We start from the raw sequence: 21,067 nt of genomic DNA on the forward strand, positions 1-21,067 counted from the left end.
TCCTCCCTCCTCCTTTTCTTCCGTCATTCTGCACGGACAGCCGAGCTGAGCGCGGCTCGCCTCGTCATGTTTACGAAGCGCGGCGTGGAGAAAACCACCGCCGTCCCACTGGAATGATCCGACACGGAATCCCCCCTCTGTCCCTCGCCTCCATCCCCTGCCGGACCCGGACTTGGACCTGTGCGTAAAAACGCGAGACGGCATCAGCCAGATATCCGCCGTGCGGTGATTTGAGCGGAGGATCGTCTCCTCTTCTTTTTCTCCTGCACCACGCGCCCCATTACAAACGGAGGGAATCCATCTAATTTTGAAAAAATAAACAAAACAAACAACAACAAAAGGAAACAGCTCCTGTTGGAATTCTAGAGGAGCAGGGACGTAAAGAAGAGCATGGAGGCCCTGCTGTCTGTGCTGAAGGGCCACCCTGGCCCAGCGGTGCTGGTCTGCTCTCTGCTGTTCAGGGTGGCCCACCAGCTGCTGCAGAGGCTGCCCATCCCCACGGTGGTCCGGCAGGACGCCTTCCGCTCCTGGAAGTGGAAGAACCTGTCCGTGTCCATGGTGCACTCAGTGCTGACCGGGACCTGGGCTCTGACCTGGTGAGTGACAGCTCCATCCATTCACTCGCCCGCTGCTCCACACTGAGATGGCATTGTCTTGTTCCCGGTTCACATGATGTACAATGTGTGGGAGAATGTGTGTGTGTGTATGTGTGTGCGTGTGTGTGTGTGTGTGTGTGTGTGTGTGTGTAGCAGTGACAGTCTGTGGCAATCAGGAGAACAAGAAGAAGGCCATGCTTGGACTGGGACAATGACATTCTTAGGTGGGGAGGGACACGCGGAGCTGCTTCTGTTGTTGGTGCTGTTGGTGTTTTCACTTCTGAGCTCCAGACAGAATAAGAAAAGACAAAAAAATCAACTGGAAAAACCTGATTTCCTATTGGGAAAGCATCAAAAGAGGGGCGGGGAATCAACGCACATGACTCATTTCCCCACATTAAGAGTCAGCAGTAACGTAATTACTTCTTTAATTTCTGAATCAGAAATGTGAAGGAATGACTGATTAACGCATGGTACGGTTTAGAGCCAAGCTTTCACTGTGGCGTGTTTACACACACACACAAAATGTTGAGCTATTAAAGGGGCGGTATCATGTAAAATTGACTTTTTTTTAGCTTTTATGTTGTGTTATAATGTTATTCCCTCGTCAAAAACGGACCTGGAGGGTTGCCTTGATTCTTTCATGCATGTTTGAGAAATCCTTTAATCTCCATGGCAACCAATTAGCTGTGCAAAACACCTGGTTGGACCTAGCTTTGCCTCTTTGGAGGACTTAAGCTTCCCAGATTCCAATCCATAGAGAACCTTTCCCCTACGACTACACCACTCAGCTCCTTCAGACTAGCCAGCAGTAATTAGCAAACATTTGTTGGACTGTGCATCTGCCAAGCTCATTATAAGAGCTACTTCTCACTGCAATGCTGGCTAAAGGGTTAACAGAGGAACGATGTTGTGAAGTGAAAATACCTCTGGTGTATACAGCTCAGAGAGGCGCCGTACCTTTAAAGCATCCCCTGAAAGCATTGTTGTCTGTTGTTGGGGGAAGAAGGTTTTTAAAAGGCTTTACTTAAATGAGCCGCTGTCTGTCTGACTCAGGTCCAGAGTCGTTAATCCGTCCTGTGTGTGTATCTCTCTACAGCGCGGTGATCTGGCCCGAGACGCTCAGCAACATCCACAAATTTCACACCTCTCTGTCCTACCTGCTTATCTGCGTCTCCACAGGTCAGTAAATGCACCTCTGTCTGTTTTATGTGCCAAAATGAGATCCGTGTCGCTTATAGTTTTTCTCTTTTTTTTCACATTTTGTCACGTTACAAACATGAACAATGTAATTAATTAGTTTGATTTTTGGTTAGAGCAACATAAGTAACAAAAAGAAAAAGTTGTTCTTTTAATTGTCGTTTTGAATGTGAAAATATGACGAAAATAGAAAAAAAACATGACGAGAAACTAACATTCTTCTTTTTAAATTTAAAATCTGAATAATGAAACCATTTACTGGAGAAGCCATGACTCGTTTTCAAATATATTCCAACACAAGCACCTAATTATAACGCCTGATTAGATGTTTGTTTGGTTACGTTATTATTACCGATCTTCTAGAAAACGTAAAGCTGATGACTGTAGTTCTCCTTTTGCAGTGGAAATTTGCAGGCCACTTATCAGATTTTTATGTTCCAAAGCCTTTTATCATTTTCCTTCCTTTTCCTCACAATTATGTACATAAAACCGCAACACAATACTGAACGTTTGTTGTTGTGCCCACATTAAGAGTCAGCAGTAACGTAAATACTTACTGCTGACTCGCTTACCGTGATGTGTTAAAATACGAAGGGAAGTCTATATTTGAGAAGGTGACACAACAACAACAAAAAAACAAAACGGTTTTGTCTTAAAACCAGCCAAGTTATTTGATCTGTACGTGAGAATATTAAAATGTTATTGCACCCATCGCAGCGTGTGGGAGGAGTTCAACTGCATTTGCCTCCTATTACAAAAGAAACCTGTAATTATCTCACTTTCTGTTGTTTGAAGCAGTTGGCAGCTCCTTCTTTAACCCTAACAGACGAACGCTAGGGCTATCAAAAACAACTGTCTCAAGTCTCGGTGGTCTGTTTGAGTCTCTCTGTTGTGTGTGTGGTTTGGTTTTCGTGTCTCTAGGAGAACACAAGTCTGGTGAGAGCTTCCACCCCCCTAACAACTGCAAACAGTACCTCAGAGCCCAAACACAAATGAAATGAGAGGTTAGGAGCATTAACAGAGCAGCTGTTTGTGTGTCATGCTCACCTCAGAATGGCGCTCTTAAAAATAAATAAATAAATAAATGAAAAAATCCCAGGCAGTGGAAATATTTCAGCTGAATCAGGCTGTCACAGTTTAATAATCAAATGAGAAACGTTTAGTTTGCATGTCTGGAATATGATGACTGGAGACTTTTCGCTTTCCTGTCAGAGGAGTTTAATAGTCACACAAAAAAGAGAAACGTTATTTAATTGTATTTTTTTTTAAAAAGCAATAACTCCATTGCTGCAAACTATGGAGTGGTATTAGGTCCAAAATTAAGACTGCTGTGCACCAAGCAGTGGCTACTTCCTTTTCACAGGAGGCTATAATTATTATGAAGTGACAGCTACTAATGTGATTAATGAGAGGCCAGCGCTCGTAAAAATGAGAAAGAGAGTACACATTGTGTTAGCATTGTACTGGCATGTGAGTAGCATGGTCACCCACTGGATAGCAGCTACTCTGCTGTCCAGCAGGCTAGCGTTAGCATTGGAGAGGCTAACGACTAGCATACCTGGTTTAGGCTCACACTTCATCAAGAAAAATAGTGGACATAAAATATCCATAGGCAACATATAGGTATTGAAACGTGTTCTTTTGATACATTACATCACATACAATTCAACATCACATCAAGCATGAACACACCACTGTACAATTCAGAGCTGAAGTTGGCTTCTGAACGTCCGGGACAGGAGACGTCACCAGGACCGATCAGCCAATCAGAAATAGATTTGGAAACATGTGGCCTCGTCTCATTACTCATCTAATCAGAAAAATTTAATCTATGACTATTTTCTACCAAACTGTTTAATTTCAGACAGAAAGCAAGAATAAAATGTAAAAAAAGATGCCATTGTTGGTGAAAAAAAAATCTTCATGGCCAAAGCAGTCTCTCGCTTTCAAGGAAGAGAGACTTCCTTGAAAGAGTGAAAGAGACAAGTGTGTAATTTCAGAGAATAACACTGTATTACCAAATTCATAAGTGCTTGAAGCTAGTAGAAATCAATTATACATGTGGAATCTATGAATCCCAATGCATTTTAAAAGGCGTTGTCAAACGTAGTTAAATGTGTGTGTAAGGTCAGTTCTGTTGTGTTGGTGTGTAACTACACTTTCATTTTGAAGCTGTACCTGTTTGTTAATTTAGTTTTTTATTTTTATTTTTATGTATAGTCCATGTCTTTACCTCACATCACATTAATACCAAACTACTTTTTTTCCCCAGGTTACTTTGTGCACGATGCAGGCGATATCATTCTGACGGGACACGGCAGAGGATCATGGGAGTTTCTACTCCATCACGCGATGGTAAGATGTTTGTGCTCATGCTTTTGTTTTTAACTCGATCAAGCTGGCGTTTCTGGTTCAGACAGCACATCTGAGTCACAAGACAAAAGAGAGATAACATCAAGTTCTGCAATGCATTGGACAGGTTCCAAGGACGTGGAATAAAAAGGAGAGTTGAAGTTAACCTGATGGTTTTGTTTTACCTCTTTTTTTTTTTTTATCATACAACGTATAGATGACTAAAGAAAACAGGATTTCCATTGATGCAGAAACATTGCTGGACTTTTGTCCCACTTAATGTTTTTTTTTTTGCTTTAAATGTTAATGAATTCTAGTAGAATTTCTACTCAGTATGTGTCTATTAAATCTAACACATTCAGCTTTTACTGCAATAGCAGAATCTCACACCAAAAAAATGAAAAATTCAACTTTTAAACAGTTTGTGGTGCTCTAAAATGGGGCTGGACAATACGGCTGAAAAACGTATTATGACGTAAAGGTTTCACAACAGTCGATATTGATAATTATTAGTGTTGTCTAGGCCTGTTGCAAAAAACAATAAATCAATTAACTGATCAATTAAAACAAATGCAATAATTTCCATTTGTGTGATTTATAGTTTGTCTCTTTTCTTTCTTCTTGTACCAAAAATTGGATGATGCTTTGGTCTCAACTAGCCTCCTGTTTTTTTTTATAAAGGACAATTTTGTTTACAGAGATGTCATAACTTATTTGTTGTTTCTGTTTACTTGTTTACTAGACACGATTTATTACCATGCTTGTGAGCTTGAAATGTAAAAATACACGAAAATCTTTTATTGCCTCAAACCAAACATCTCAGTTTTCCAGGTTTTTGAATTCAGGATGGTTTAAAAGAAGTACTTTTGTTTCAAAAGTTATTTAGAAATGTGAACAATAAACTGGTTGTGTTTTGGTGGAAGGATAATATCCATCATTGCGATAAGTACATACTACTTGGCACACCAGTCTCAATCTCCTCACTCATCTTTTCACTCGTGTTTACGGTTTTTCATTGCTGACCGCAGTACAAGACTGTGCTGCTTTGAACTAGGTAACCCTCCATTGGAGAGATGTTTTATAGGTAATGTGATTAATTGGTGTTATGTAATATTAATACGTTAAACTAATCACATACGTTAACAGCCCTAATAATTATTGATTACTTTTTTGTTTTAAATATCTGAAATACTCCCAGAGTGAACCGGTGCCGTGATCTTTCCTTTTTTAGCCACAGCTTTCACTCCTCGCTGTTGTTTTTCTTTATCCTCAAACATTTATGAGCCCTGAGAACTGCTTCTCCACAAGTTACTCAACACGTTGTTGCTAGGTAACCAAAGAGTCAGTTGGTCTGTTGATACCACCAACCTTAGCTTAGCTTAGGTTGAGCATCTATAGTTTTTCCTTTGCCTACATCTCCCACAATGCTGTGCAGTTCTAAATAAGAGTTCCGGGAAGCTATTGAACGTTCTGTCAAGCGTATTATATATTGATATTGATATCGCGATTGGTGTTGTTAATAATTTATTGTCCAAAACCAAACCCGAGGCTAGCCGTCTGTTGGTACAAACACCCTCACCGTGATGTTCTGTCTCCAGGTGATCTGGTGTTTCCTGTATGCCCTCTACACCCAGCTCTACATTGCTGGTGCTTTGATCGCCCTCTTCGTGGAGGTCAACAGCGTCACCCTGCACTTGCGGCTGATGCTGAAGCTGGCCAATGCTCAGTCCTCCTCCATGTACCACATCAACAAAATCGTCAACCTCTTCACCTACGTCATGTTTCGCCTCGGCACCCAGTTCTACCTCACCTGGTACATCGTCCACAACTACTCCTGGCTGGACCACGGTGGGTACTTCCTCATCACCATGATGATGATGAACATCATGATGGTGATCTATTTCTACCGTTTGCTCCGCACGGACTTCTTTCCCCGAAGCAAGAGGTACACGGGACAGAACGGCACACACAACAACAACTCCAAGAAGTTTCTCAGCGACTGACCGGGGGGAGCGGTTTACAGGACTGCCCCATGTATTTAATTTAAGACGGAAAGTTTACAGATTTTGTTGTGTTTTCATAATAACAAATGCTTGTGATAACAGATTCACTGCCAAAGAATAAGCTCCCCAAAACACGTAGCCTTTTTCGGGTGCTGCTTTTACACAGAAATTTTAAAGTAGGAAATTTTAACTAAATTCAACACGAGTCTAAGTGAAAACTGACAAATCCTTGAAATTGTACAAGTTTTGGCGTAATGGACAATGTTTTATTCGCTGGAATACCTAGAAGGTTTCTTAGATGTTTTGTAAAAATGTGATCAGCATTTATCTTGATCGCTTTCCTACTGAAGGTTAAAATGTAAGTTTGGAAGGACTCAAACTTTTGGGCTTTAGACCAATTTTTCTGACCAGCTCATATAAAGCATAAAGTAACTATGTAATAAAATATACAGAGTCAACTGGGTAGTGATAGCACTGAGTGGGATTTAACATTAAATTCTGTATCAAATTGTGTATAAGCACTGTGTGCTAATGATTAGTATGGATACATAAGAAGTAGGGGAAGCTTGGCTTTATGGAATAGGATTCTTAAATTGACGTACTCAACATTAATGGAAAGATAATAACAAGCAGTGTGATGTAAATAGATTTTGGTCTGTTTTGTTTTCCTGTGAGCAGTGATTCTTTTTAAAAAGTGATCCACTAATGGTTATGTAGAAGTGACAAAAACCACCTTTAAAGTTATTGATCGTTTGATAATGTAATGCTTGTAAAATACATTCATCATTAGCCTTATTTAACAATGAAAAGAATGGTGACCATCCTATGTCTGTAAGCTAAATATAAAGGATATGCCACAGATCTTTCCTTTGTACTAATATTAAGGCTGGAACTAGTCGGGATGTCAGCAATAGAATAAGAATACAAACAACTTGTACCGCCTAGTTTTCAATGGAAACATACCAACGAGAGAAAACAAATTAATAAAAATAAATTATGTTAAGAACTTTAGAGATGTCCATAAATGTTGCCAGTTTGCTCTCTCAACAGTTAATTTGTCTGCTATTCTAGGGTTTGTAGGAGTATTTTAATATTTAAAATCAAATCTAAACAGTTAAAATGTTAGAAATACCTTGTTTACACAGTTGTATATTAGGGATTTTAATGTTGAAGTTCTGTGACACTCAAATATTGCTCAAAACATAAAAAGTGACCCTAACAACTTCGACCTGAATGACCATTGTAGCCTATCAGTGAGTGAATGAAATGCAGTTAGCATAGCCCATATGAGATTACAGAATTAATGGTTGTTAACTTAAAAAAAAAATCTAGTTATTGATATTATAATAACCTTTGTTTTAATTTTAACAAAAGTGTTGCATTCCTGACACTATTAATATCCTTGCAGCTATTGAGCTAAACGCTATTTAGCTAGAGGTATCTAGCTTCTCTTTTATTATTTAATATGACACTAATTAGAGAAATGTAGTTAACTTTTTAGGTAGTATGTTTAAAGAAGGTAATATATAACTTTTGTCTTACTTTTCAAAAAGCATTTTTTTTCTTATTCATTCCCAGCCTAAATGCTACAAGCTAGCTGCCTATTTAGCTTACAAACATGAAAATGGTACTGATAGTTTCATTAAAATCTCTCTCGGAATCAACATTTTATTATAACTAAAGCAAAAAAATAAAAAATAAAGAAAAGAAAAAGTAAAAGACATTTAAGTACAGTTACAATTTACCTTCATAGGTGCTAGGTGGATTTTCTTATTTAATGTGATGTTGCCAATGTTTCGAGTCAGGTTGACTGTTGTCTGCAACTTTAAATGGGCACTGGATACAAACGAGGTACTGAAATTATTTATAACTTTTTATTATTTGCTCCCGGAATGCTAACATCTTGTGGTAATGTTACACTTGTCCATTGAAGTATACTGTATGTTAAGAATGTTGCTTTTTGTACAGCACACTCACTATACTTGCAATATATTTTACATCTGCATGGGAAAAGGTGGGTTTTTTTGTAGGGGTTTTTGACTAATGTTGACACTTGGAATTTTCTGAATTTGCATTTTAATATTGTATAATTATGTGGACCAATCCTTCTATCTCTATGAAGCCATGTCTCCAGGTATGGCTGAAGAGATGCTGGACCTGACAGAGTTGTTCATGACCAATTGAACTTCTAACATGCTATGATGCAGGAATATTTTTGGGCCTTTCTATGACTCTTTGATCAAATCTGTTTCTATCTGACTCCAGTGGAGCTGAAACCGGATCTTTCTGCCATCTGTTCGCAAGGAACAATAACCCTGAAAATAATCCTTCACACTGAGCAGGCAGCAGCACAATCGTGTGGTCAGACACTGTGTATCTCTTGCTGGTTTGGTTAATAGCGACACTTTGGGGATTATCAATTTATAAATATTGAACCTGATCGACGTATGTCTCCTCTTTCTCTTATTTCCTCAGAAATGGAAGTAAAACACTTTGTAATTATTTGTCCTCAAGTGCACATTCCTTTAGATCATTTTGTTTTTTTCATTTTTAAAGATGTACATGTTTGTTGGCTCTAAGTGGACTTGATCATTCCATTAGTCGTAACTGCTGATGACAGTAAAATTTTACTGACAAGTTTATTCCTCAGACACAACATTAGATGCCATCCAGTCTTCCTCATTGAAGACTGGAGGGCAGTCTTGCTCCATGGAAGACTGGAGAGAAACATGGACAAGTTTGGATCCTGAGACATTGGCAATATAACCTTTGATTTATTTCCAAAAAGGCATGAGGACGTTGCAAGTGCTAAATCATCAGGGCATAACAAAACTGTATAACTCTCTTTACCAATAGTTAATAGTGATAATGTTGTGGCTGATTGATATAAACTTCATTTTATATTTCAACCACCACCAAGAAAAAAAGGCATAGACGGAGCTGATGTGCGTCTGACCTTTGCTGTTGTGCCTTCACACCAAAGTGCCTTTTGAACATAACCAGAGACTACAATAACTCTGAGTTTCCCACACAATGAAGGGAAGGAGTTACGACAGTTATTTCAATTGATCATGAGCACAATAATGTAAATGACTCTTGTATTAAAAGTGTCTTTCGAATCACTGAGTAAATAAAAAAGTTTTAAAATCACAGGGGTCATTATTTCTTTCTATGTTTCAGTTTGCATGTGAAAGATGAAAAATATAACATTTTTGAGGACACCTTGTCCACAGCACTTTCTACCAATAAAATCTTGAAAATTTGCCCATGAAGCCAAAAGTTAAGACAACTGAGTTCAATGAATTGTTCAGCTCAGAAAATATCATTGTTCAGTTGGATGCTAAATATTACAAATCAGAAATCAACAATCAAAAGAGCATCCTAGCTGCATTTCCATTGACCATATAATTGCACAATATTACATTATGAAAATATTTTTCGTACAATGGAAACATGCCCTGCGATGCACTGGCGACGTGTCCAGGTTGAGCCTGCCTCTTGTCCATTGACAGCTAGAGACAGGCACTGGAACACCTCCCAATCCCAATGAGATAAGGGTATAAGAAAATGGACGGACGGATGGATGGAAACACACCAATTTCAAAAACACTAAATTTTTAATAAAACGTTTAGGTGCTAGGTAGAATTGGGTTGTTTGGGTTAGGATTAGGGAATACAGACAAAGCTTTGAACACATTTACAATGGAAATGCAGCTACATATGATTACATATCCTGTTGTGCAGCCAATTTAATGTCAGAAAACAGTAATATAAACATCAGAATGACGACCCCTCCCCACTACAAAGTACTCAAATTAAAGGTTGGTTTTCTCTCAAATTTTCAATGTAAGATTACGCTACTGCCTATGGAATGAGACTTTAATCTCATAAATCTGACTTTTTTGGTCAAGATTCTTATTTTTAAAAAGTCAGAATTCCAGCTATGCTCTCTGGTCAGTCTGTGTTACACACCCCTGTCTCAAACAATGGCGCTAAAAAAGCCAAAAGTCAGTAGAAATCTGAGATTTAAGCCAGATTTTCTTTTGTGTATTCAAATTTAGCAAATAAACGATAATTTTCCTTTTAAAGTTTAGCCTTTGTCAGGGATGCAGTAGTGGAGACTAGATCAACAGATTCCTGGCAGTTCTTCATTTTGTCCAGCAGGGGGCCGAGCAGGGGTAAACGTGGGAGGAAAGAATGAATCCAGGGGAACTGAGTCAGCAGCTGCTGTGGTCCCTCTCGGCTGCTCCCCACAACTTCCGTGGCTTAACTTAAGCCCCATTAATAAATGTTAACTTTTTTTTTTACTAAACACGGAAAGCGTGAGTTGCCTTTGTGTGGAGCAAGAGGCGTCTTTTCGGGGAGTAAGATAGAAGAGGACCATCTTGAATCGCTGAGGTATCCCGTAACATCAACTGTAGCTAAAACGCTACCTCTCTATAGTTTACTTTAGAAAACTCACAGCGACCTTCTCTCTTTTCAGCTTTTTACTTGGGGTTTGTTGTTACATAAAAGTTTAAAAAGTCGCTACAGCTGCACGTAGAAGGAAACTAAATGGAGTAAATTGTACTTCTTTTGTCTTCAGTCGGAGCTTTGATGAACAATAGGATTAAAAAAGACAGTAAGTGGCTCAGCACTGATTACAGTTGCCCCGGCTACCTTTCATTTCATGAGTAATCAACCTTTGGCTCCTTTAGGCTGCCGTAGCTCTGAGGAAGTCTCGGGATATGTGTGTAGTAGTAGGAGCCTGTATTATATAGCCTCCGGGTATAAAGCTGTAATAGTACCTAGTAAAGATGTACGAATTTAGAAGGAGAAATATTTATTCAAATTATTTACTGAACTAATCTCGAGGAAATGTATGTTATATATGTAAAAACAGAAATGTTTAACATTATATTTTTTACTTGAAAAAATAAACATTATAAGTCATAACCTAGTGCCACACTAAAGTATTTCTGATAGTGTTTTGATACCCAGTTTACAAAAATAATAATTTACCAAATAATTTACCACACACTCCAAAATGGTAGAGATATGTGGAAAGCCTTTAAGTCTATTTTTATTGCAGTAGCATTGTCTCCCACTGAAAAATGTAGAAAAATAATTACCTTTGATTTTAGTCATTTTATTCAACAGAAGAAAAAAAAATCCAAAAAGCAGGATTTGTTTTCAAAGAGACCCAAACTGAAGGTATTAAATTACTAAGTCATATTTGCATAGCATTTTAAGAAAAACTGACAATAACATAGTTACTTTTTTGTGATATAAAATGGCACTGTGTTCTTGGAAAATGTATATTACTGCCCCGTTAAGCGAAAATTTATCTCCAGCTGGCTGTTCGTTTATGCCACTGTCTCACTTCTGTTGCTAACCCATGTGAGTCTGGGTGCTTTCTCTGCAAAATACATTTTAAGCTTGGCAGTATGGGGGCTAAGTGTATACAGAGCCATATGCAGTGTGAGAAGGACAAAGGATTCCCCAAAATGCCCTGTATCTAAAGTTTTTCTGTCTTAAATTTCATTCAAAGCGACATTAAAGTCTTAAATTCGACTTGCTGTAACCTGCAAATACCCTGTATTGCAACCACATCATTTATTCCAATATACTTGCACTATTCTGAACAAGATGGCATCAAAAGTGGCACATGCACTTCACAAACGGTCAAATCTGTCAATTTTCTTGATCCACACAACACACACCTTTTTCATTATCCCTGCACTATGGCAGAAGTTGAAATGTTTGTGTTTTTCTCGTCCAGACGTCGTTTACCTCGAGGCTTAATGTCTCTCAGAGTTTCAGGCATGAGCGTTTTTCCTCCGGTTCGCCGGGACCGGGTCATCGCTCAGCTGCCTCAGGTGAAAATCAAAAGTGGGAGCATCAACTTTATTGTTTTAGAAAATCAATATTGCTCTCACTTTCATCTTCCTTTCTCTTGATTTTAGGCTTTCAGAAAGGAGGCGGCTCTTCACATTACGGAAGAATTCAACAACAAAGTGAGGACGGCCTGCCAGGAGCAGCGGACCGGCACTGTGGGGTGAGAATGGACACCTGAACTCTCTGTGAGCTCGGTTTGATGTGGTTTCATTGGCTGACTCTTCTACCATTCCTTGTGTCAGATTTAAAATCTCCAAGGTCATCGTGGTCGGTGATCTGGCTGTGGGGAAAACCTGCCTGATTAATAGGTAAACGCTGCAGGCTAATGAATGCATGAAGCGTGATTTATTCATTAAAATATTTACTAATGTACAAACATTAAGAGCTGGATGTTATTTTTGTTACCTCTGAGAATATCTGCAAACATTGATGAGTATTAGTAGTGAGTGTAACTGTGTTTGTAGTTAAATTATTAAAGATAGCAGGAAGGAGAGTGAACTTGCGTTAAATATTGTCCTGTCAAACATAATTGGTAACCAGGAATATGGAGGAATTTTTCTGCCATAATCCAAGAGCAAGCATTTTCAGTCTGAAAACAGGATTTCATGTCTTTTGTTCTCAAAACTTTTAAGACTTTTGCTTACATTTTTATTTTGAAAGCAGGACTTCTTCTCAAATCTTGTAATGCTTATACTCAAAACTTCTCCTCACGCTCACACTTAGGCTTTCTGCTTGCTTATGAAACATGGAACTGCCTTTTGGCACAGTCGCCTGGCAACTTCTCAGCCAATAGAATTAACGTATTGTATTGGGTGTGTTTGTTTCCCTCTAGCGGGTGTTAGAAGGAACTTCTAACACTGCTAGTGGTGAAATATAGTGAATTATAGATTAATTGTATCGTTGATCTTTTAAACACTCATGAGAGTGTTGCTGCTATCGATTGTAGCAACCTGTGCCACCCACAGGATGTAGGGAGAAATAACGTCAGCATAACGGTGCTACTGATTGCTATTAGCTACTGATATTAGGTAGGATTTTGTTCACCCAGCCAAAGTCAACACAGTACAAGCATTACAAGTTTTGAGAAGAAAGACATGAAGTCCTGCTTTCAAAATAGAAATGTATGCAAAAGTATTGAAAATGTTGAGAACAAAGGACATGAAATCTATAAATGTGAAAACACATTTTCAATAGTAGATATTTACAAAAATGAAAAAGGATAGCTGTGTGAGCAACGTGACCCAGTAGTCTGGAAATTTAAACCAGATTTCTGCTTTAGATTTTGCAAGGATGCCTTCGATAAAAACTACAAAGCGACCATCGGTGTTGACTTTGAGATGGAGCGCTTTGAGGTGCTCGGCGTCCCTTTCAGTCTGCAGCTGTGAGTCTGATTATTTCTTCTTTTTTATTTATTTATTATTTATTTAATCCAGTTGCTGTGACTTTGCTGAGTTTTTGCTCCATTACAGTTGGGACACTGCAGGCCAGGAAAGGTTCAAGTGCATCGCTTCGACTTACTACAGAGGAGCTCAGGGTTCGTCCGTCCAGCTTTTCCAAATATACCGCGAATTAAACAGGAAATAGGTATTGGAAAAAAATTAAAAAGGCTTCAAGTTAAATGTTCTTCTTTCCTCAGTTGTGATAATCGCATTTGACGTGAACGACATCGCCTCTCTGGGCCACGCCAAGTAAGCTCTCTGATCACGAGAGTGTTGCTGGACTCATGATTTCTGCCTCGCTCGGGTTGATGTCCTGCCATGTTTTATTGCTGCAGGCAGTGGCTGGAGGACGCCTTGAAAGAGAATGACCCCACCAGCGTCCAGCTCTTCCTCGTTGGCACAAAAAAGGACCTGAGTGTGAGTCTAAATGCTGTTGAAAGTGGACACTGCCTGTGGATGTGTTATGTTGTTTTTTTTACTGGAAGTGCTTGGGTCAATGCCAGACACACACACACACGCACACACATGCACGCACGCACCCGCACGCACACGTACACATACAGTTTGTGTTCTTCTTCTGGTTGAAACCTCAGGAATGTTTCATAAAAACCCCAAAAGCTTTTCTGACTGAGGCAGGAATATTGGCTGTTTTTGAGTCTGAGCTCTTCAACTTTCGCCTGATTCTCATAAAAATTCCTCTTTTGCTTTGCTGCTAGTGGTGAATTATAGATGAATTGTATCATCAGTCTTTTAAAATTTTACAACTTTATGCATAATTTGCATAAATATGTGCAATTCCTGTATTCTCACGTCACTCATCTAGTTACATTACATTGCAAGAGTTATTGGCAAGTTCTCCACTCAAGAAACATTGGCTTATCAAATTATCTACCAAATACACACAATTATATAAATTCAGTAAAATAGGATAATATCAAAAACTTCATTTATTTGATTTCTGTTTTCTTTTCTCTTATTTCCCTTTTTTATTTTTGATCTCTACTATGAATCAGAATACCTTTTCTTTAATAAAGTTTGAATTGGATTGAATTGAATTGAATATTTCAGTAAATGAGTTCACTAAATAACATGTTATATAGATTAGTTAAACAGATTGGTGTTTTTTATCCTGTACGTTTTGCTAATTATCATGATTTTCTGCTCATAACTAATGAAACGTGACATTTAATATCAGAATATCACACAGACCAACAATTTAATAATAATCTTAATAATAGTGTAACTTTGACTTTATGAAAAGTATTTTTAATACCTTCTTAAATGTTGTGATTTTCATATGATGCTTTTGAAATAAGCTTCAATAAATAAATGTTGTAACATTTTAAATACAACTGTACATATTTCAAATGAAAATGAACATGCTTTTAATAAATATTAGAAAGCACTCCCTGGTTTCTCCTGCCATCTTAAACAGTCCCCTGCTCAGTATTCCCGGATCGAACAAGACGCCATGAAATTTGCGAGAGAGATTCATGCCGAGTACTGGGCTGTCTCATCGCTGACGGGTGAGTCGATACATTTAATGCCTGTGAAGATTGTTTTAATGTCTGACGTACCACCTTCGCATTCACAGCTCACCAATCACTCTCTGTGTAAATCATAAAGTGGGATAAAAATATGCTATATTGTCCCAACTGTGAGGAAATTCAGGTGTAACAGCAGCAAAGTGACAGAAGATAGACGTGCAGGTTAACACGAAGATAAAAGAATTTAAAATATATTTTCTTTTTTTTTCTTTTTTTTTTAGAAAATATGTCTCTGTTTACCCTTTATGATGTTTAGCGTAATCTGTGGCTGACAATAAGTAAAATAGCTTTACTTTTTCTCAAGTCAAAAAACAACTAGCATCCATAAAAGGCAACAGTTTAAAATGTATTCAAAGTCAAACAAGCAATTTAGTAGTAAAACCTCTGAGTTTAACATTCTAGTAATCATGCTGACTGTTTAGCTTTTATGCTAGTAGTTTAACATTCTGACTGTTTTGAGGGTGAAAAAGCAAAACTGTCCATGAACAGCAAAACTCTGAATACTTAAGACGACTCATAAAACGCTTGTAATATATTATAATAATTCAAACACCAGATATACCCTAATACATAATATACATTAAAGAGTGGAAACCATCTTCGCACTTCTGCAGAAGCTCACGTCCACAGTCTTCCTTATGTTGACCATCACTGCATAGCATGTCAGCTAGCACTATGCCAAGGTATTTCAGCTTTTGCTGCTGCATTTTATTTCAAATATTTGGGATATACTCTACGAAAATACAAAACAGGCAAATTTTTCATAAATAATTTGGAGTTATGTTCACCAGGAAAATCTGTGAATAATGACTCAGGTCTACTGTATTTGTTTAGCATTCTTAGCATAAATGCTAACATCATTTCCGACACTTTAAGGCTTCTGTCAAAAGCAGTTAAAAAAAAAAAAAGAAAATTGGGAAACAGACATGTGAAGTGTGACTTAGTCACTACAGTGGTTTCTCGCTGGCCTCTAACAGATCTGTGGCTGCTTTTCTTCAGGGGAAAACGTCAAAGAGTTCTTCTTTCGAGTCGCCGCTCTGGCCTTTGAGACAAACGTTCTCGCCGAGTTGGAGAAAAGCGGGTCGAGGCAGATTGGCGATGTTGTCAGTGAGTATGTGAACTGTCTCAGGAAGTTAAACAAACGTCCCACAAGTTAACACTCTTCTTTGTTGATGTGTTTAGGAATCAACAGCACTTCAAGCAATCTGTACGCCACAAAGAAGAAGCAGGCCAACTGCTGTCAGTAAGGATGGGATAAAGGTTTTAATTTTTTATTTTTATTTTTTATTAAAAAAAACGCACAGACTCTGAATGAGACTTTTTCTCAGCGGTGGTTGAGTGTGGCTGCCGTCCAGCTTAGTTGGGAGGATTTCTGTGGCTAGAAAAAGAGGGGAGCATTTTATGGCATGTTTACAGTCTGTATCATTTTTTTTTTCTTGACCAGCAGGAAAAGTGAGAATATTTGTGGTGGACTTTAACACAGAGCGATAGTGCTGCCATCAAACTGCCAAAGAGTTTTCAGATGCTTACTCAGCTTGTAGCTCCAGTTTTGCTGCTGTAGAGTTTTTCAGAATCAATTACTTATTGCATTTTTAGCTCAAACACATAGGTAAAGTTTTGATTGTTTTTCCCAACTCCCACTTTTTAGATCATTGCTTCCTCCCCTTAACTCCTTTGTTGTCGTTTAGATGTTCTGGCAACTTGCTAAAAATATGTAAATTGTCTTAGTATGAATGTACCTTTTAAGGCTGTAGCACATTTTCATACTGAAAAAATTATGAAATCCAACCTTCAATTTAAGTGCAATTATTATGTGGGTGAAAACATTTTTAATACAAAACTACTGGCATTCCTTACTTTAAACTGAATGACACTCTTCATTTTTCTCAGTATTTTTTTTTTCTAATTTTCATCGTGGCTGTGAACTTTTAATTACTAACCTGGGAGTACTTGTCCGCCTGAATTTGAACAATTGAAACAAAAAACTAAAACAGGATTTCTCTCAGTATGTTTAGTTAGTTTTATAAACAAACAATATAGTTCCTGTTGGTTCTAGTTTTTAACCTTTAATTACCATTACTTATTTCAGTTAGCAAAAAATGTTTTCTCAATCTCAGTTTTCTTTATTTTGTTAGTTTTTGTTAACTGTAATAACCTTGACATAAACGTCTCGTAAGAATAAAACCTTCATAGCCACAACAAAAATTTAAGACCTGTGATTAATGTGTTTAATTCCAACTTACATTTTCTTCAAGTCATTTAAGACATTGTAAAGGATATGTGAACACCCTGACCCCCACAGAAGAAAAAATAATGGTAACACTTTATTTGACATGCATAAGACTGACATGACATTATCATAATCATAACATAACACCTGTCATGATGATGAAGGAGTCTTCAGGAATGTTTACGACTGATGTCATGAAGTGTCATTCGGTAAATATGAACACTTTTTATGCAAAGTTGACAATTTTAATAGACTTTTAAGGCAAGTTTTAATGCAACTTCTCATTAAAAGTGTCATTATTTACCGAACGACGCTTCATGACAACAGTCGGAAACATTCTTAAAGACTCCATTATCATGACATGATGTTATGATGTTATAATTATGACAGTGCAATGTCTTATGCAAACCTGTCAAATAAAGTGTTACCAAAATAATAATGTTATTTGTAATAACATTACACAATTTCAAATTACTATAAGACTTGTGATTTTATTATTATTACTGATCTATAGTCTTTACTCTCCACAAAAATGTGCTCACATTAAAGGTTGGATCAGTGTGAGATTATGCTACTGCAATAAAAGTTGTCACAAAAGTACATTACTGTCATTTCAGCATAAAGCTGCCATTTATTACAGACTTAGGCTGAGCGTTGTAAACATTGATCGTGGATAAATTCATTTCTAAACCACACTCTTACATGATCACCATCTTTGCTGGCTCACCTCATGCTGCTCACTGCTCCATACTTTAAAAACATTTCCAGGAATCCTGATGTGTATGTTTTACATTACTTTCTATCAAATCAGTGATTGAATCTGTTTTCCGTTTGCATTGACTAGTCGTTGCTGTTTAATCATTAAGTGTTTAATCTTTTTTTTTATTTCATGCCAGTAATACAATCATGTCAAATTATTTTAGTTAGTAAAAAAATATTAAACCTACTACGTCACAGTATCTCTATGCAAATTAAAGTGTTTCATGTAAAATGCGTCTTAGTTGTCTTCGCTGATAGTCGCCTCTACTTGGTGAAGCTCTTGAAAGAGTCCAGGTGTTTCCTGTCCACTTGGCTCTGCAGCCCTTCTGGGATGCAGTGGGAGAACTTGTAGTTTTCCTTGATCCACTTCCCTCCCTCCGTGTTCTCGATGGCCACGGCTGCCACACCTGCACAGCAAACCAGGAGACAAGTCCAAATTCAGTTGCTGAGCTCTGATTGGTCAGTGAGGCCTCCACGCCAGCTGACCTGTGACCGTGGCTCCCAGGTTCTCCACCAGCTGGATGGCGGCCCTCATCGTGCCGCCCGTCTCTATCCACTGGTCCACCAGCAAAACCCTCAGACCTGCAGAAGAACACGTCCAAAAGGAGCTTCAGTTTTAGCATTGAAGAACAAGGGTGTCAAAGTGCAGACCCTGGACCCATCTTTTGCCAGACCAGAATTCAAGAGTAAATTAGGACAGAAACTACAACTTTTAAATCAAAATCTACATACAAAAATGTTAGATGAAACACAAAGTGAGCGTTCTGTTTTCACTCATTGTCTTAAAAAACACCTTGGTGTATCCAAATTTACATTTAAATTGTGTTTTCAAATGAAGGCTGACCTACATGTGGGTTTAGTTGCTGAGGACAGAAATATTTTTCCTGTTTTCTTCACCTGAGCCCAAAATTAGAAGAAAACTGCACCGAAGCATTTTGTTTGACAAGAAAAACATACAGAAACCATTTGAGGTTTTGGATCTACAATCCTGTCGCTATGATAAAAAATGTTTAATTTAAAAACAACAAAAAATTATATTTTATTTGGCCTACAAGTATGATTTTAGTCCAGTCCTGGTGTAGAAAAACAACATTAGGTCAAGTGTTGCAAATGAAAGGTTTTATTTATTGATTGTCAACAAGTTAGAGGTTAACAGATCAAAAAATAGAAATTGTTTGGAGCAATAACATCCAAGATTTTCCCAAAATATGCATGAATATAGATATTTAAAACTATTTGAAACCTCAAACTATAAACAGGTTTTAAATTGATAGATTGAAGCTGTATAACGTTTTGATAGAATAGTGGCCAGTTTATTATTTATTATATAATTGAATTTAATTACATTTTTGTAAGACACTAATAAATAAATCTGACATATTCTGTCTTATTATTTTGGAACTTAGCAAATAGAAACTAACTGACATAAAACAAGAAGTTTGGTCTGACTTACCTTTAGGCAGATAGAAAAAAGGTGAACTTGTCTATGTGGTATATGTAAACTGCAATGCACTCTTACCATCACTAGATGGCACTGTTGCAAAGAACGGCTTGGAAATTATTAAGTCCTTCATTTCCCGTTACCCACTGACAGCTCTGAGTCAAACTAACACTTGGTTATAAAAACGTAAATATCTCAATTCCTTAAGTGCTTTAAAATATCTACTTATGAAAATGTGTTTTGTGCTTTATCACAGAAAACATTGAGGTGAAACTCGGATTTCACTTTTTGCAATTTTGCCGCCATTTTTAATAATGACTGCACTTTGATTTATTGCGACCATCACCGAGTGGGATGTTTTCTTACCCTAACAATCATCAAATAGTGCTCATTAGTTTTTAGCTTCAATATAGTCACATAACTGACAGAAAACAAAAAATAAAGCTTTTCTTTCATACTTTAAGCAGTTATTTTTGACTTTTTTGTGAGACATTCTTAGTTTAACAAGACTGAACTAATTTGGTTGAATCTTTGGTTTTAAATCTTTTAGGTGTCTTTAAAAAAAACAAACAAAAAAAATTCTAAGAAGTGATTGTGTAACTTAAGTAAAATGTGATGATTAACCTGGTTTTAGCACATCCAGTCTTACTTCCATAGTCTTTTCTCTTCCTGTGTAGTCTGTGTAGTTCTGGTTTTGGGTCGCTACACACAGATGACCCGCTTTACGAATGGCCAGGAAACCTTTTCCAAGAGTCATGGCGACTGAAGCCCCTTAAAACAAAACAAAAAAGATAGAAAACCCTCACAGTCACACCATGTGTGAGAGACAAGTTTATATCAGTTATATCTAAATTTAGCGTTGCACCCTGAAGGGGTCAGGTTTCCCCATCTTCTGCAGTCACACAGTAGCAGCCGTTCTGGATAAGATCGGTCTGAACTGTGTTTGCTCTTCCCCATTCAAAATAAACAACTTTGTTTTCTCACCAAGAATAAATCCCATGGCATCGATCCCGGCAACCAGGTCAACGGGGTCGCTGTGAAATGGACCCAGAAGGTCTTTGACGCAGTCTGCCAGAGCCTGGATCAAATCCAAACCGACAGGGAGAATTTACACCATGCAAAGCGTTAATAAACCAGCAGCTACAGATCGGAGCGCGCACTGCTTCTCTCTTATCAGACCTGCGAGTTGCAGTAGAGTCTGGACGGGTCCAACCAGGCGAACTCTGGTCCTTTTGTGTTGGGGGCCATGAGTGAAAGGTACCATCCTTTCTGGCGGTCTGCGGGAACGTCCAGCACGTCCATCTGAAGTGGCTGCGACGCTGCGGTCTGTGCAGCCAGAGGGAGAAACTTGGGGAGGAAAATTAGCAAGACTGGGAATGAGACACTTGCCTGTGTCGGATTCCAGAGGGGTGACTGGTGCTGGTGGGTGGGACTGGACTCTGTCATAGATTCACTCTGCTGTTTGAGCTGGACTTTAAAGTAGGTAAAAATTAGGTAACTTCATAAAGAATTCCTAATGTTCCGATATTGTTAAAGGGGGAGTAATTTCCAGCCACATAGAATCATTTCATAACATAGTCAAGTAACTATGTTAGTTCAGTTGTTATACAACTGAAGTTATTA

The 21,067-nt window shown here is 38.0% G+C and overlaps 3 protein-coding genes across 3 annotated transcripts; 2 read left to right on the top strand and 1 right to left on the bottom strand.

The window, feature by feature from the left end:
* On the top strand, window positions 1-9,301 carry tlcd1 (TLC domain containing 1). The gene is made up of 4 exons (XM_014973226.2): window positions 1-596; window positions 1,696-1,778; window positions 4,069-4,151; window positions 5,747-9,301. The coding sequence occupies exons 1-4, from the start codon at window positions 391-393 to the stop codon at window positions 6,149-6,151; spliced, it is 777 nt and encodes a 258-aa protein (XP_014828712.2). The 5' UTR covers window positions 1-390; the 3' UTR covers window positions 6,152-9,301.
* Window positions 9,302-10,199: 898 nt separating this feature from the next.
* Window positions 10,200-18,235, top strand: rab34a (RAB34, member RAS oncogene family a). Its single transcript, XM_014973227.2, has 11 exons — window positions 10,200-10,549; window positions 11,913-12,009; window positions 12,097-12,188; window positions 12,271-12,336; window positions 13,308-13,409; window positions 13,498-13,562; window positions 13,665-13,716; window positions 13,803-13,884; window positions 14,903-14,993; window positions 16,014-16,121; window positions 16,197-18,235. Exons 1-11 carry the CDS (start codon window positions 10,440-10,442, stop codon window positions 16,259-16,261), a joined length of 930 nt encoding a protein of 309 aa, XP_014828713.2. The 5' UTR covers window positions 10,200-10,439; the 3' UTR covers window positions 16,262-18,235.
* On the bottom strand, window positions 18,098-21,067 carry LOC106907492 (uncharacterized). The gene is made up of 5 exons (XM_014973228.2): window positions 20,624-21,067; window positions 20,429-20,522; window positions 20,069-20,215; window positions 18,490-18,585; window positions 18,098-18,410 (listed from the first exon to the last, which is right to left on the bottom strand). The coding sequence occupies exons 1-5, from the start codon at window positions 20,888-20,890 to the stop codon at window positions 18,268-18,270; spliced, it is 747 nt and encodes a 248-aa protein (XP_014828714.2). The 5' UTR covers window positions 20,891-21,067; the 3' UTR covers window positions 18,098-18,267.

Source organism: Poecilia mexicana, unplaced genomic scaffold (genome assembly GCF_051168715.1).
Source record: "Poecilia mexicana isolate PSO_F unplaced genomic scaffold, ASM5116871v1 scaffold_13, whole genome shotgun sequence".
Classification (NCBI taxonomy): domain Eukaryota; kingdom Metazoa; phylum Chordata; class Actinopteri; order Cyprinodontiformes; family Poeciliidae; genus Poecilia; species Poecilia mexicana.

Excerpts from the sequence above, each read along its gene's own strand:
- LOC106907492 (XM_014973228.2), bottom strand. The coding sequence starts at position 20,890 with ATGACAGAGTCCAGTCCCACCCACCAGCACCAGTCACCCCTCTGGAAT. Across the intron at positions 20,523-20,623 it reads GACTCTACTGCAACTCGCAG|GCTCTGGCAGACTGCGTCAA; the intron begins GTCTGATAAGAG and ends GATTTGATCCAG. Across the intron at positions 18,586-20,068 it reads ACTGGATGTGCTAAAACCAG|GTCTGAGGGTTTTGCTGGTG; the intron begins GTTAATCATCAC and ends GTTCTTCTGCAG.
- tlcd1 (XM_014973226.2), top strand. The coding sequence starts at position 391 with ATGGAGGCCCTGCTGTCTGTGCTGAAGGGCCACCCTGGCCCAGCGGTG. Across the intron at positions 597-1,695 it reads GGGACCTGGGCTCTGACCTG|CGCGGTGATCTGGCCCGAGA; the intron begins GTGAGTGACAGC and ends ATCTCTCTACAG. Across the intron at positions 4,152-5,746 it reads TTCTACTCCATCACGCGATG|GTGATCTGGTGTTTCCTGTA; the intron begins GTAAGATGTTTG and ends TTCTGTCTCCAG.
- rab34a (XM_014973227.2), top strand. The coding sequence starts at position 10,440 with ATGTTAACTTTTTTTTTTACTAAACACGGAAAGCGTGAGTTGCCTTTG. Across the intron at positions 13,563-13,664 it reads TTACTACAGAGGAGCTCAGG|TTGTGATAATCGCATTTGAC; the intron begins GTTCGTCCGTCC and ends TTCTTTCCTCAG. Across the intron at positions 16,122-16,196 it reads GCAGATTGGCGATGTTGTCA|GAATCAACAGCACTTCAAGC; the intron begins GTGAGTATGTGA and ends TGATGTGTTTAG.